Source organism: Dreissena polymorpha, chromosome 7, assembly GCF_020536995.1.
Source record: "Dreissena polymorpha isolate Duluth1 chromosome 7, UMN_Dpol_1.0, whole genome shotgun sequence".
In the NCBI taxonomy this organism is placed as follows: domain Eukaryota; kingdom Metazoa; phylum Mollusca; class Bivalvia; order Myida; family Dreissenidae; genus Dreissena; species Dreissena polymorpha.
The window spans coordinates 40,257,530-40,272,367 of NC_068361.1; the positions used below are offsets into that span (position 1 = coordinate 40,257,530).

Sequence of the window (14,838 nt, forward strand, 5' to 3'; positions counted from 1 at the left end):
TGGATTTTAGTTTTTAATTAATTGTGTAACCAAAGCATCTGCTACTATGGCAATCTATACCATCTATTTACATACCTTGTTTCATCAACTTAACGTTTTTGCTTTTTGAGTTGTCACTGATTGAAGATTAAAGTTTTCACTTATTTCCGTAAAACCATAATGTTTGTCTAACAACAAAACTAAAATAACGTGCATATTGCCAAAACACAAGATCCTTGATATATTCACAGCTAATAATGACACACATTTAATTGTACAATTGAGTAATAGCTGCACAGATTTGTTAGTTTTTCTCTTCTGCGTTATTCAATTCCTGTGCATTAGAAAATTATGTGTCAACGTAGCGAAATAGGGCACCGCATATTAAAATGGCTTATAATAATAAGCAAAATAAGCTTCCGCAATTTGCTGCACTACGTCACAGGCGTTAAGCATATCAGATGCGACGTCTATGAACTGGCTTGGCTTCATTTAGGTAGTGAATAAAAAGTGCGCAATTGCAACCTCTGAGTTTAAAATCTGATGATTAATTCATTAAACAGGGATACAACTATACTTGCTAACGTCGTTCCTTGAGTCCCACATAAACAGCTGAATGCATATATTGTGACATTCATTTGAAATAGATGAAAATGCCTGTGTTTAAAGTATTATTCTCAGATTGAAATTTGCATAGGATTAATTCATTCCTGTCTGCTGGTGATATAATTCCATTTGATTTCAGTGACTGATATGAAAAGTAAAAGGGGGTTTAAATAACTACGCCGAAAAATGTATATTTTCCCCTTAATTACATTTTCCCCTTAATAATATAAACGCTAATGGTAAACACTAGCTATAGAACTATTAAAAACGTACGTTTTGTGTTTGACCAACTGCCAAGTAACCCTGCGATAGCTCTGTAGATGCATCGACTAGGCCAAATACCCATTTTATTGTACGCAGTCCACTGTGGAGATCTAGTGCGTCGAATGTCATCTGCATCTTTGACAAGTCGGTACTGTTGTGAACAAATACTGCTGACCCCTTCTTCAGCGTCATGTTAAAAATAAATGGCGGTGATCTATCTATGTGCAAGGATCTGCTCTCAGTGTACGTGTTGTTAACTATATCCACTGAACGTATGTTGAACGTGTATGTTTGTCCATCGGTTACATTCAGTTTGGTACAGAAACTCTGATACTTGAAGTTAGGAATAAGTCTCTCTGTCGTAAATGAGTAATTATTAAGTTTCCAGGACACATAATATTTGATTATTCCGTGAACATTAGGTGTTCCATTAACTGAAAGAGGATCATGTGTCTGTTCATATATTCCACTCATAAGAACATTAGGATCTGGATCTATTGGATTTAAAAGGTTGTTGTTTAAATAAAACCGGTTTATGAAAAAATCATTTAAGCTGAGACAAATGTCACTGTAATGTGTTTGCCATAGGAAATTTGAAGCCGCAGACGCCGAATCGAAGCGGAAGTGTTTTTCTTTCCATGTTTCGATGAAGCTAGAATTGTCATAAAGCACGAATCGTCGAGCTTGACGAACATTATCTGCCACATCCTTTACCTCCAACGTGATACAATACAACCTCGGAAAAGATGATTGAAGATTAAGTGACATGGTGCTGATGGAAAAATTAACTTTTTTGTGAAATATATTTGTCGTGTAATCGACTCTCAAGTATCCGATAGAAGGCGGAACTTCGTTTATGGTAATTTGGTAACTTTCAATTGGTGATGCTGTATATGTGTGTAGCCCATTTTGAATTAGGTCTGTCCATCCAATAAAATCAACCGTTAATTCACTAGATCTTGTGATTCGATATGGAAGGTTTAATGGCTCTGATTTGCAACTTCCGAATATAGAGCAGTGCTCTGGTGGGATACTGTCATACCGGTAGCAGATCGTCTTTTGTTGCGTTACTTTTGTGTATTGTACTGTTTCAGACACAGGATTCGCTAAATAAGTATTTAAGCTTCTTAAATAGTCGCCTCCCTTTGCTTCAAACGACAAACAGAGCCTGAAACAAAGTGTTTTGTAACACATGTAACAAATTGCAGAGCATGATCTGTTATTTAATACCATAATAAGCATAATCAGGCTTAAGATATATTCATAAAATCTAAGCAAAAGCAACTACTAGAAAGTAATTCACTTATAAAGTTCATCGAATGATTTCGTTATTTAGTTAGCATTTGCTTGAATTTTTCTTTGTACGGTTCCTTTTAAAGGGGCCATTTAACAGATTTTGGTATGTATTGAAGCTTGTCATTAAATGCTTTATATTGATAAATTTAAACATTTGACCTAAAAATCTCCAGTAAAAAACAAGAATACCATTTAAAAAAAGAAAATAATTAACCCTCAACAGGGCTCGAACCACTGACCCCTGGAGTCCTGGAGCAGAAAGACTCCCGCCTAGACCACTCGACCATCCATGCTCATGCTTATAGCAAATGTATTTTTTACCTATATAAGCAATCCTCGTAGTTTCCCAAAATATAAGGACAACAGCAGAACTTTCCAAATTATCCAATCGTTTTGCGTCGCACGACGTTTATAATTTTCAGGTTTTTGAATCGTCAAAAGATGCATATAATAGATATTTAAGAGCATGGTAAATGGTCAGTTTTACTATTTCCTAAAAAATATCATAACTAAAACGAAAATTTTCGAATCTGAAACAACTTTTTTCAATTTTGTCAATTTACCAAAACGTGAAGTCTGTTAAACGGCCCCTTTAAGTATACACACGCATGGATTCAGAAGAATCCTCTTAATGTAACTGAAATATAGTAGTATTCAAAAGCATATGTTAGAATAAAATATAAAGCTTGAATGTACAACTTACGCCTGTCCATTTTGTAAGTTATATTTTGTGTCAATGACGGATATGTTGCCTGCCTCAAGTCTTATTTGTGTCACCATTGCGCTTGATGAAGTGTCTACCAACAATTTATGGAACGATACGTCCGTATATAAACCTGTCGTACTTTTCGCCTTTGCATTTATTGTAGTATCGGTTATGCCGAAGTTTTCCTCGAGAATGAAATTGGGTCGCGGAGGGAAAAGACTACTTTTTACAAGGAATTCAGATTCCATAATGAATACCATCCTGACTGGCTTAAAGTTCCCAAACATGTCAATCATGTGTTCACAAGCATTCGATGCATTTATGTTTATGGCGCGTTTCTTTTCACCATTTGGACCCATTGCCACCGTATCGCACATCAAAATTTTAGGTTGCGTATTCGGTTGACATGTTGTTTCGCCGGCATTTAATGAGCTGTCGTCTATTGTTGACCGCTTGATAAAACCGTTGGCACACACGCAGTTCTCGGTCAAACCTCCAGTGCAAAACCCGGGCCAACAGAAGTGAATGTTCCAAGCGCACATGCCTGTTTGAAATACAAATGATTTTAACCGTTTAATAATCAAAGATATATACAACATATAAGGATGATAATCAATTTATCCACAGATACGTCCATGTGTATATTTACAGATGTAAACGCCGCTGATGTATAACATCTGTTTCAATCTTATAAAATTATATCTTACGTTTGCATTCTTTATCGTTCAATCATGTCTCTAGTATCGGTGTGTATGAATGGTTTGTTTTCACGACCATTCATCTGAACAAATAATAGGTGAATAATATATTAATTAAATATTAAAGATGATTCAAAAATGACATATATTCAAGAATGAAATATACGATATAACTTGCTATATGTTCAACGATTGTAAAAGATTGTAAAAGAAACATCTGTCCATCTTCAATCAAGAAATGACGTATGTAAAAACAAATTGAATTTCACGGAGTTAGTGTTCGTGTGTCGTATGAATAGATATCGTTGCAGGAAATTAAAATGATTCGGATAACTAAGTTTTAGATTCACATCGTACATGTATGATATATATGCTGGCGAATTCGACCGTACAAAGATTTTCGAATGCAGAATAAAATATCTGGCTTATTTTGCAATTTTCGACACACATTCTTCTGAACTTTTATTAAAATGTAAATTAAAATATATGTATTAAACGTTTTTAACACATTTTATATAAATTCATAAATATTTGAAATCGTGCATACTCTTTTTAAGCGTACTACCAAAGCAAATGTTAATGTCTAAAGTTAATTTCAACAATTTGCACCATATTTGTTTATATATTTATCTGTACCCTAAATACTCATTATAATGCGTTTAGATTATGTACAACTGACATTCAATAACGCAATGCCCTATGTTTGCATATAACGGTTTAAGGGAATCTAACCAATTCAAATAACACAACACAGTTAGACGTAGATCGTCTTAAACAAAACAGTAATCTTACATAATTAATAATGTATTGTATCGAATTCAGGGTTGTCATCTATGCCCCATACTCTAGGGCCATACAGTATAACTGGCGTTACTAAACAATCACATATAGCTAGTCGGTTTTGACATCTGTTTTGACAAGGCTAAAAAGCAATAAAAGGTGATTGTAGTATCCTAATGCTTGTTCCTTTATTCTTTTAACAGTATTGGAAATATTTCTAATGTCGTGGAATTTTACTCTCAGGTACACAAAACCATTAAGAATATTGATACCATCGTTATTTACTGAAAATGATTAATTTCTCCAGCTATTTAAAATATACCTATTTCGTTTTATTAAAATTAGTTTTAAGATGCCATTTAAGAAGTTTATATGTTTATTTCGTTGAGTTTGTTCGGACGACTTACGGATTTAGTAGTAAATAAACAATATATAGTTCGCAAATTATAGCATACAAACCAATAGCAAATGCAAATTTAGAAAATATTATTAACATTTATAGCATGTCTTATATAATTTTCAAGCAAAATAGCTATCGTATTTCATTAAAAGAAAATATGATATTTGTTTATATACATGATTAAACATGCATTTATATGTGTTATCATAGTTAGCATGTTGACAGATTAAATCATTGTACCTGTATTGCTTTGTGATAACTATATCAAATTCCTTGACATAGTCAATGAAACACAACATAACTAATGTTTTTGCAACAGTATATTTTGATAATGGTTTGTAAGATACAAATACAATCGGACGTACATCGTTTGTCTTTGAAATCGAATTTAGTAGGATTAAATACAGATTCACTGTTCATTCAGTATCGTTAACATGAAGAAAATATGTTTTGAAATGACATCAATTATAGGGAGATAAAATTTTTGCAAATCAATAAAGAAATCGGCTACATTATTGAACAAGTCACGGCTTTTATAACGTTACATGTTAGATATCGTGTTTCTGACTTCGTTTTACAGTAAAAGCACAAACATGCTTGTTAAATAGTGTAATACGCATGAATTGCATGTTATACACATTATTCGATTATAATTGTCTATAATGGTAAAAAAAATTCCCATGTTGATATCATAACTATTTGAACCATGTTTGTTTTGATATGTGTGTATGTATCACCAACAATGTTTCGAATTGTATTTTCTTATTTTCTCTAATATATGTTTTTCTTAATTGTAATAATCACGTTTGAAATTCCTTTAAAGGCAGACATTTTTATTTCTCGCATATAAAAAACCAAGTCTTTTTCACATTACAGAGATAACATTCAGAGATTGTCTTAAATCCATAAAACTCTCTTTTGTTTTGAGTGCATGTCTCATTAAACCACAAAGCTTTTTTTTAAAACATCGTTTTACATTTGTTGCGGCCCGTGTCAGTTTAACATTTAAGCTGAAAAGAGATTTAAAAATAGCTGTCGAACATTTAAGCTGAAAAGAGATTTAAAAATAGCTGTCGATACAAAAATCCAGATTGCAACGCCCGATAACAGGTAATTTGTAATGTTATCGAAAATACATCTTTTCGCTTTTTAAATATTATTTGTTTTTTTTGTATTACTTTGTTCAATTAATAATATATTAAAATTCACAGGAAATATCACACAACTTCGGCTACCTAACGCTACGTTTCAATAATGACAATAGATGTTTTGAGAGTTTCATACAAACAGGCTAAACAGATAACACAAACATATAAATACACAAAATAGCTGTACATCAACCGTTGCCTCTTTTGTATGTCTTCATATTTTAAAAGTTTATTATTTAAAAAAAGCATGTTAATTAGAAAAAAATGTCGTATTGAGACAAATGGATATACATATCATGTCTCTAATATCGGTGTGTATGAATGGTTTGTTTTCGCGTAACAAATGGGTGAATAATATATTTAAGAACTATTAAAGATGCTTCAAAAATGACATATATTCGTATATTTGTATTTGTCTTCATGCATGTTTACATATTTTTAGTTTCATTTAGACCAAAAACAACGAATGTCTTTCTTCAATTAAGAAATGACGTTTGTAAAAACAATTTAAATTTCACATGTGGTCAAAGCCTACTTTCCTGACGAACGGATGAAAAAGTGCTTCACTTATTGCCGTATTGTTTTCCAATTTCAATAACCAATTTTGAAACCCATTCAGAACCGCCTTTCGTCATCAGTTGTACCGCCTGTGAGAGTGCGAATGAGAATCCCTCGAAGTCCGCAGTCACAAACTTGCCATTGTGGGAGCTGCTACCACAGTTCCATCCCCACCTGCAGAGATCAGCTGAAAGGATCCAGTTTGTAATTCGATTATGTCAGTGCCAATAACTTTGATTGCACTGGTTTGATATGTTAAGTTTTATTATACCGCCGATGGATGTATTAGAGGTATCAGAACATTTGACAAAAATAATAAATAAGCAGCGACGACAGTACACATACTGTTCTACTGTTACATGAAATGATGGATTTTGTAAAGAGGTTAGTTATAACACTCGATTGGGTGAACAAAATTAAAAAATAGAAAATGCTTAAGCTTAACCGTACACTTGTGTTTGGAAGTGTTTCAAACGAAACGCATATGCTTTTTTAAAAAGAAATATTTTAACCGATCAACCCGTTATATCCACTTTTCCTATGATGACATGATGATAACGTATACAACTGAATAAAATTCGCATTTATGCAAACGCAGTTTATATGAATAGCCTAAAATGGTGCTAGTGTGCTACCAACATGTAACGGACACCACAAATACAGTTATAATGAAACTCAATGAAAATTATCAGAAGAGTAACTCTTGATATCGCCAGCTTGTATTATACGATTAATGAAATTCATCAAACAAAAGTCTAGTTCAATTAGTAAAGCTAAGGTATTTAATAACTATGCATTATATAACTGATTATTCAGATTAAATCCAAAATGATTAATTTGAGTTACAAGCTACTTACCAATGTGTGTACCATTGTAACACTTCATTTTGCCCAGTTCATTGATGTACATATCCGAATTATCTGTAGCACAGACCCATTTCCCTTTTGTTCTAATGAATATAAATGGTAAATTACATAAAGAATATGAGACAGACTTGTAAAATAATGCAAAAAGTGTGTTTTTGCTGCACACGTTATGTCGTCAAACATGCTTACATTACACATAACATACATCGACGTTTAAATATATTTCTTAATCCCATACAATTGTAAAAATTGTTTATTTCAAGCGGATCTTGCGATGAGTATTTATTATTCACCTCAATACACTTGAGGCCTTAAGGAGGCTTGCTCCGTTTAAAAAATATATTTTAAAAAGATGCATATATGATATTTAAACAACCAACATGAATTACCTGACCGAACATTTTTCAAAAAATCATCTATTTAATTCGGCATAATAATATTACATAGATTGTATATACGAATGCTATTATAAAGTCTGAAATATTTGCGTGGTTAGTACGATGTCCTTTACCTTGCGCTACAACCAGCTGCTGGGCATGTGAAGCTGTCTAACTGTATCCAGGTTCCTTGATTCGTCATTCTGAAAATATTAATTGCCAGAAAATCAATACAGACATATACCCATTTAGGCTATTTTAAAGTAGTTCTTTATTTTTTTTAAAGTGCAAACGTTGGTATTTGTATGGAAATAACACACTTTACGGTGTGATGTTAAATAACGTAAAGTTTCTGATATAACTATTGTTCATCGTTTTATCTTCAACGTAATTATTTATCATCACTCTTGCTTTTGATTATATATTTCTTGTAAAAGTTGAAAAATAAAAAGCTTGAAAGTTTTTGCAATTATAACATGACGCAGCGGTGAAATACATAAATAATAGTAGTATGTTTGCTATTTACAAGGAACAAGTTTAAGAAATGCAAATTTACAATATAAATTGTTTACTTTAAAACAATTACATACTATTAATGATTATACTACTTTGTCGTCTAAACGGTTGATATTTTGCTACGTATATATCTTCCATTTTTACTTTTAAACAAACTTAAATGCTAACAATTAATTTCATCAAATAACGAACCGCGAGCCATAAATACTTGTAGAATATATTGTGTTGCATAAAATAACAGACCGAACTTCATCCCGATATTATTTATGGACGCGTATATATTCATTTGTTCATTAATAATTTTCATTTAAAATTGTCGCCTTCATTATGTTTCATAAAAAAACGCCATGTGAGCTCAACTTTGCTAATGAACAGTATATACAGCGACATCCCCGATAAAGAATTCATGGAACGATTCTAAGAGAAAAAAAGTTAGGTAGTATAATAATTGCTTTACGTTATTATAATGAATCTGTCATACTGAGCAAATACACTATATTTCAACTTTTGGCAGCAATACATTGCAACCATTTACACTAACACTGACCAGGTAGCCTAAAACAAAAGCGTTAAACATGAAATAATAAGTAACTAATTATTGGTAATTGTTAACGCCGAGGACAAATACAAAAAGTAAAGCGTGAACCATATATAAGTGTGTGATTTAACTTTTAGATTTACTATATACTATTATCATCATTTATTTATTATATATTCTATCCAAAGTTACAATGAATGTGGTCCGTTGGGGACGATTCACACTTTGATGATTTAGCTAAATGAGATCACCAATTCATCCTTTCAAATCTAGAAAATCATCAACTCAGTTTTAGCAGCGTTACGGACGTTTTTCATTTCATGTAAAGAAAGACTCTGTGCGTAAATCATATGCGTTCAAACGGTAAATCAACGTTTTTGTTCTACATACTTGTAAACTGTTTGTATACCAGTATATAGTTTTGAATAAAAAATAATCACCGAGTAATTCCAAAAAAAATCAAATATTTTATACTTTGAAGAATATCACTCGTTGCTTCACTTTGTTACTGCAAGTGGCTAAACTACTTTAATGTTGAAACATTTTTTTTTTAAAACAAGCACGTTGTGATGTCTGTGATTGTTATGAAATCAAGTATTATCTAGGGAGGAACTGGCACTTGGTCAATCCCAAATCATCATCATTTTCGTATTCTCACAAACGTCCATACTGTAATCTTTACTATGCTCCTTATACAAAATTGACGTATTTAGAGTTCCGATGAATTTCCGCCAATACAGATCGGAACATCAAGTACGTATAAAGGTGATTATTTTTGAAGCGTATTTATACTTCAGTTTGCGACTAGACTGTTACCTATATATAGTGCATTTGAATGGCAGGTGAAACGTGATATCCCCGTATTATTTAAACAATGATTTACCAAAACGTGTGTCATTATGAAGTGTATCGTATGTCAATGGTTTAAAAATAGTAGCTATAAAGGTTCTCCTAGCATGAAGTAATACTTTATTACACAAATAATGTTGCATTGCAAAATATATTTACTTAAAAACAGTCGCATTATCTAGGGCGTATCACCGAATAATATTTAACGTATGAGACGTGTTCTTTGTTTGGAAAACAACTCTTCTTAAAACTGTCTTATATTAAAAAAGAATTTATGCATGACATTTTTGCTGCTATGAAAAATGTTAAACATGTTTGTTCGTCGAATAAAAAAATCATTAATCGAAATTAGAAAAAAATATACATCATGATTATTGAGCTAAAACATGAATTACTAAAACAGCGTTTGAAGGATAGCGTTTTAAAGTGGTAGAGCTTTAGCTTTCGCTTATAGAATTCCTGGTTCAAATCCTCGACATCGTTTTGATTTCGGGATTTCCATGTTATAGAAATTATAGAAAAAACATTTCAAATATTATAGTTTTTAGTTAATTTAGTGAACGACATTTTTTTAAATACAAAAACAAGTTCATTTAAAGATTCAAACTGTTGACAAATAATACTTTGTTATTTTAAGCTTCAGAAAGCTTTCCTTTGTTTTGATAAAGTCCGTATTTTCAATTTCGATTGTACGTTATTGTCAAATATTTTTTATACGTTTGCGAGACTAATTTGAATAAAAAATGTAAACTGTTAATTTCAGTTTAAGTCATGAATCTTTGAAAAATACAGTTGTCGTTAACACATTATTGTGGTTTGCTTTTTTTTCTCCTGAAGCATATATGAGGATCCAAACTAAGATTAGATTATACATTTATTTTCGAAAAGATACGAAAAAAGCATATTGATTCTTTGCAGGCCTTCTTTAAATAGTGTATGTTTTCATACACAGGGCATCAAGGCAAGCTTCACGGGTATGTGTCAATTATGATTTAGTCTGCCATTGTGTTTCCTATAATTTAGCAAATTGTTCTTACTACCGATACATGAAATATGTATAATTGCCATCCATCACCAAAACAATATTGAATGTTGTAATTATGCAATAATTATGTCTAGTGAATGTTTTATAATAATGTTTCTGTTTCCAACAACACCTTATTATCATACGAATTATTGCGAGAAGTAAGTACTTACTGTACGACGTTGAATTGCTTCTGTGTGAGTTGTGGTCATTTAATCTTTGAAATAACATACGTAGATTGCGCATCATACGCAATATATTTATTAATAGATAAACATGAAGATCTATTAAGTTTAAGTTTAAAACAGTTTGATAAACATCATTATTGAAATAGGCTTGGATTTGTAGATTCACTAATTTAAATAAGTCTTCTGTTACAAAACTATATTTCAAAACCATTTTATTTGTTTAGTGTATCCCATTTTTCAATACACTATTTTTTTTTCATTTCAACCTTTACCTTAGTTTTTGCAAAACAATCCCGTTGAATTATTTTAAAAAGTCTTTCTTTCAGAACATTATTATTGTGTAGCATTTTATCTATAACCAGTCTAATCGCATTTTAAATACCTCTCGACTTGTACCGTGGGAAACAAAATAAGTATGATTATACCGCTTATAACAAATAAAACGTTTAAGCGTTATAATGTATTAAGATAAGATAAAATAAGTTTTATTTAAAGTCGGCAAGACAGCAACATATACAAACATAAGCTCATGCGAGCTTTTGAATCGACTATAAACAAATACAAATGTATTACAAATAAATCCCATAAACATTACAGTAGAGAAATTTGTGACAAACTTGCATCACCAAACAGGACAATTCTTTCAAATACAATGTATAAAAATATATTACATACGTATTTATTTACCAGCAGTAGAGTTTGTGGAGCTTTGAAATTTTTGCGACGGACATCTCAAAAGTTTAAGTTTCTTTTTATTGAGCGTATGTCGCATGAACTATAACTGTTATAGCTATTACAAGTATGTGCAATTGCGCACCTTGTTATTGCGGCTCAGTTATTACGACAACAGTAAGAATTAGTGCAAATCAGCACATTGACACATGTCAAATAAACCATCATTCTAATGAGTTTTTGTTTAATTGCCGCTAACAAATAATAGAGGACTTATCTTACAGTCGAAATGAAAATTCAGTTTAAAAGGTTGCATTCCGCTTCAAATACAGTATTCGTTGTTTGTGAAGGATATTATAAGTTGAACATTGGTAAAATGCAAATACATACTTATCATAAACGTACTTGAAACTTGAAACTTGCTAATTTGATGAAACACCTATTTATATAATTATATTCAATGGCGTTGTTCAAAACATATATATGTACATAAAATTAATAAAAAAATAAGAAGTATTGATAATATTATGCGGCATTAATTAAAGGATTAATGATCTTGAAATGTGTGATATAAATAAGAATGCTGTAAGGAACTTAAGCAATAAAACAATACCGGCTACACTATTAAAACACAGTAACAGTAAAATATTATGTAATAAATTGATATAACTAGAGTTAAGACAATAATTATAATGATAATATGAGCAAATATTTGGCAACATAAAGACACGGTTTTTCATTAACTAAAAGGATACGTAAAAGGATATTGCACTCTGGCTGTCGGATCCCACAGCTACCGGTCACCTGTCATACTTAAGGGCACTTCTTTTTGGTTTTAACCTTATTTGAACTATCGTGACTACAAGTCACAAATATACTGACCAAGTGTGACTACAAGACACAACTTGAAGGTTAAAATTACAGTGTGACTATAAGACACAACTAGAAGGCCTAAGCATGACTAAAAGACAGCTGGTTGATGTAATTCAATCATTGAGCAAAGAAGCCCTAATGATTCTTGGTTTCCAGTCACTTGTACAATAAATATCCTTTTCGAGCAAAGAAGCCCGCAAAATTCTTTAATTGTTTGGTCCTATGAGTCCTAGTGAAAAATAAGCCCGTACAACAGAGTCTCGATTATTTTTTTTATTTTTTTTTTATTTATTTTTATATTTTTTTTATTTTTTTATATATATCTTTTTTTAAATATAATTCATGGCTAACTAGCTCAACTACCTTTATCTTTTTGTTAATATCTTACAAATTTTGCTTATCAATCAAATGTATAGATATATGTGTTTTCTTTCAATTTATACTAATATTTACTATTTATGATTGAGAAAATCTTAAAGCGTGTGAACGATGCAAGATAAACATACCTAGCTTAATTAATAAAATCATGGAACAATACATAACAGTAATTCAACCATTGTCAATTGCTTTTTTACTGTTAATAATTGAGGTTTTACAATAGCAGCGAGAACATGAAGGCTACAACTCATCAATAAAATACATTATATAATAAGTACCTTACTTTGCGTCGCCTTCGTCCAAATAATCATTTACCGTAAAAAAGAGGAAGTATATTAGTTAAGATGAAATTCAGAGAATTTTCTTTTCGACCTTATATGAAAGTGAAAGTTGATTACGTGTCGGAATAAATTTAGCAAAAGTTGAAAATGTTAAAAATATAAAGGTGTGTAGGTATTAACAGCAAAACAAGGCCGAAGAATTTTATTTAAATGAAAATTATAAGAATTGTTTCATCGCGCTTAAGATGATAATTTCATTTGAAAAATGCTTAAAACATATACACGTGCCTTATAGTAATTAAGCAACTTTTGTTTTTGGTCGTTTTCTTATGGTATTTACTTCCAAACTAGCAATGAATATGCATTTGCATACGAATAATTATTTATGCATTGTAGATCACACTTTCCCATACAAAGTATACATACGAATTTAGAAATGAAGACATACATATCTAAGCGTTATATACAAAAAAGACATATTATAATGGATAGTTGCGATATTGTTTTTCCTGCTGTAATACCATAAACACAACAATTAGGATATATCTATTTTTAGGCAAGGCATGTTTTTAAGACGTAATAAGGTGTTCTACTTTGAGTTGTAGATCGATCAATAAGAAACGAGGATGTTAAAATATCCACGTATAAAAATGACACAGTAGTGGTTATGATGACTTTACATAACGATACCTAATGCGGGGTGTTAAATGTTTTATTTTAGTTTCCTTTAAAAGTCCATTACATTAAGAACGTCATATTTCAAGGGACAACTCTATTTCATGAGGATAAGTGTCTGTATCGAATATCATAATATACATTAAAACAAAAACAACTTAACATTTACAGTCTAAAACACGATTTTCATCGGTTAAACTGAGGTGGCAAATAACTTTGTTTCCATATATTACTTTGTGACCCGAATTTGATGGACAACTTGTGGTTTAAATATCAAATGTTGAAATTGAAATTATTTATGTTCGTGCACTATGTTAGATATTTTACATACTTAGATATCTTGTTATAATAATGATATCGACTTCAGTTGAATACATCATATTGCAATTTTTGTGTACAGCAAACAGTTGCACGCTGTTTTAAAGTCGATACAATATATTTATATTTTAAATACCCTGGTTTATCCAAGCATATCCAAAACCATATACAAATAGTAAATATCGAATTTTCAATTTCCATCAAGCCAGCCCAGACTCATGAAAAGATAAAAGTAATAAATCGCAATTTCTATGATAACGACGAGAGGACAATTGAAGTAAATTGCGCCATAAGGGTACATAAATTAAACTTTCCCATGTTAGTGTTGAATCAAAAATATCAGCTTTTACTATATGTACATATTGTATAGACATAATAATAATTTGGTGCGAGAACTTTTGTCGTTAAAAGTTCCGTATTAACTGAAAACGAAATTAATTGGCTATATATTTTTGGAGAGTTTCCGCTAACTGGTTTTAATTGACTCGCTATTTCATGGATTTAAGACAGCATTTACATTGCATTAACTTGAATTTTGTTTAATATCTATTATTATGTGTTTCGATGGTGCAATAAGCGGACTACTACTACTACTACTTCTACTACTACTACTACTACTACTACTACTACTACTTCTACTACTACTACTACTACTACTACTACTACTACTACTACTACTACTACAACTACTACTACTACTACTACTACTTCTACTACTTCTACTACTACTACTACTACTACTTCTACTACTACTACTACTACTACTACTACTACTACTACTACGTCTACTACTACTACTACTACTACTACTACTACTACTACTACTACTACTTCTACTACTACTACTA

At 31.2% G+C, this 14,838-nt stretch overlaps 1 protein-coding gene across 1 annotated transcript in view; it reads right to left on the minus strand.

The window, feature by feature from the left end:
- The window catches only part of LOC127837408 (uncharacterized), a 57,990-nt gene extending 44,970 nt beyond the window's left edge, over positions 1-13,020 (minus strand). The window contains exons 1-2 of the mRNA XM_052364472.1: positions 12,995-13,020; positions 7,813-7,881 (exon numbers count right to left, since the gene is read on the minus strand). Of these exons, the coding sequence (XP_052220432.1) occupies positions 7,813-7,880 (68 nt within the window). The 5' untranslated portion in view covers position 7,881; positions 12,995-13,020. The remainder of the gene's footprint in view (positions 1-7,812; positions 7,882-12,994) is intronic.
- Between the last annotated feature and the right edge of the window lie 1,818 nt (positions 13,021-14,838).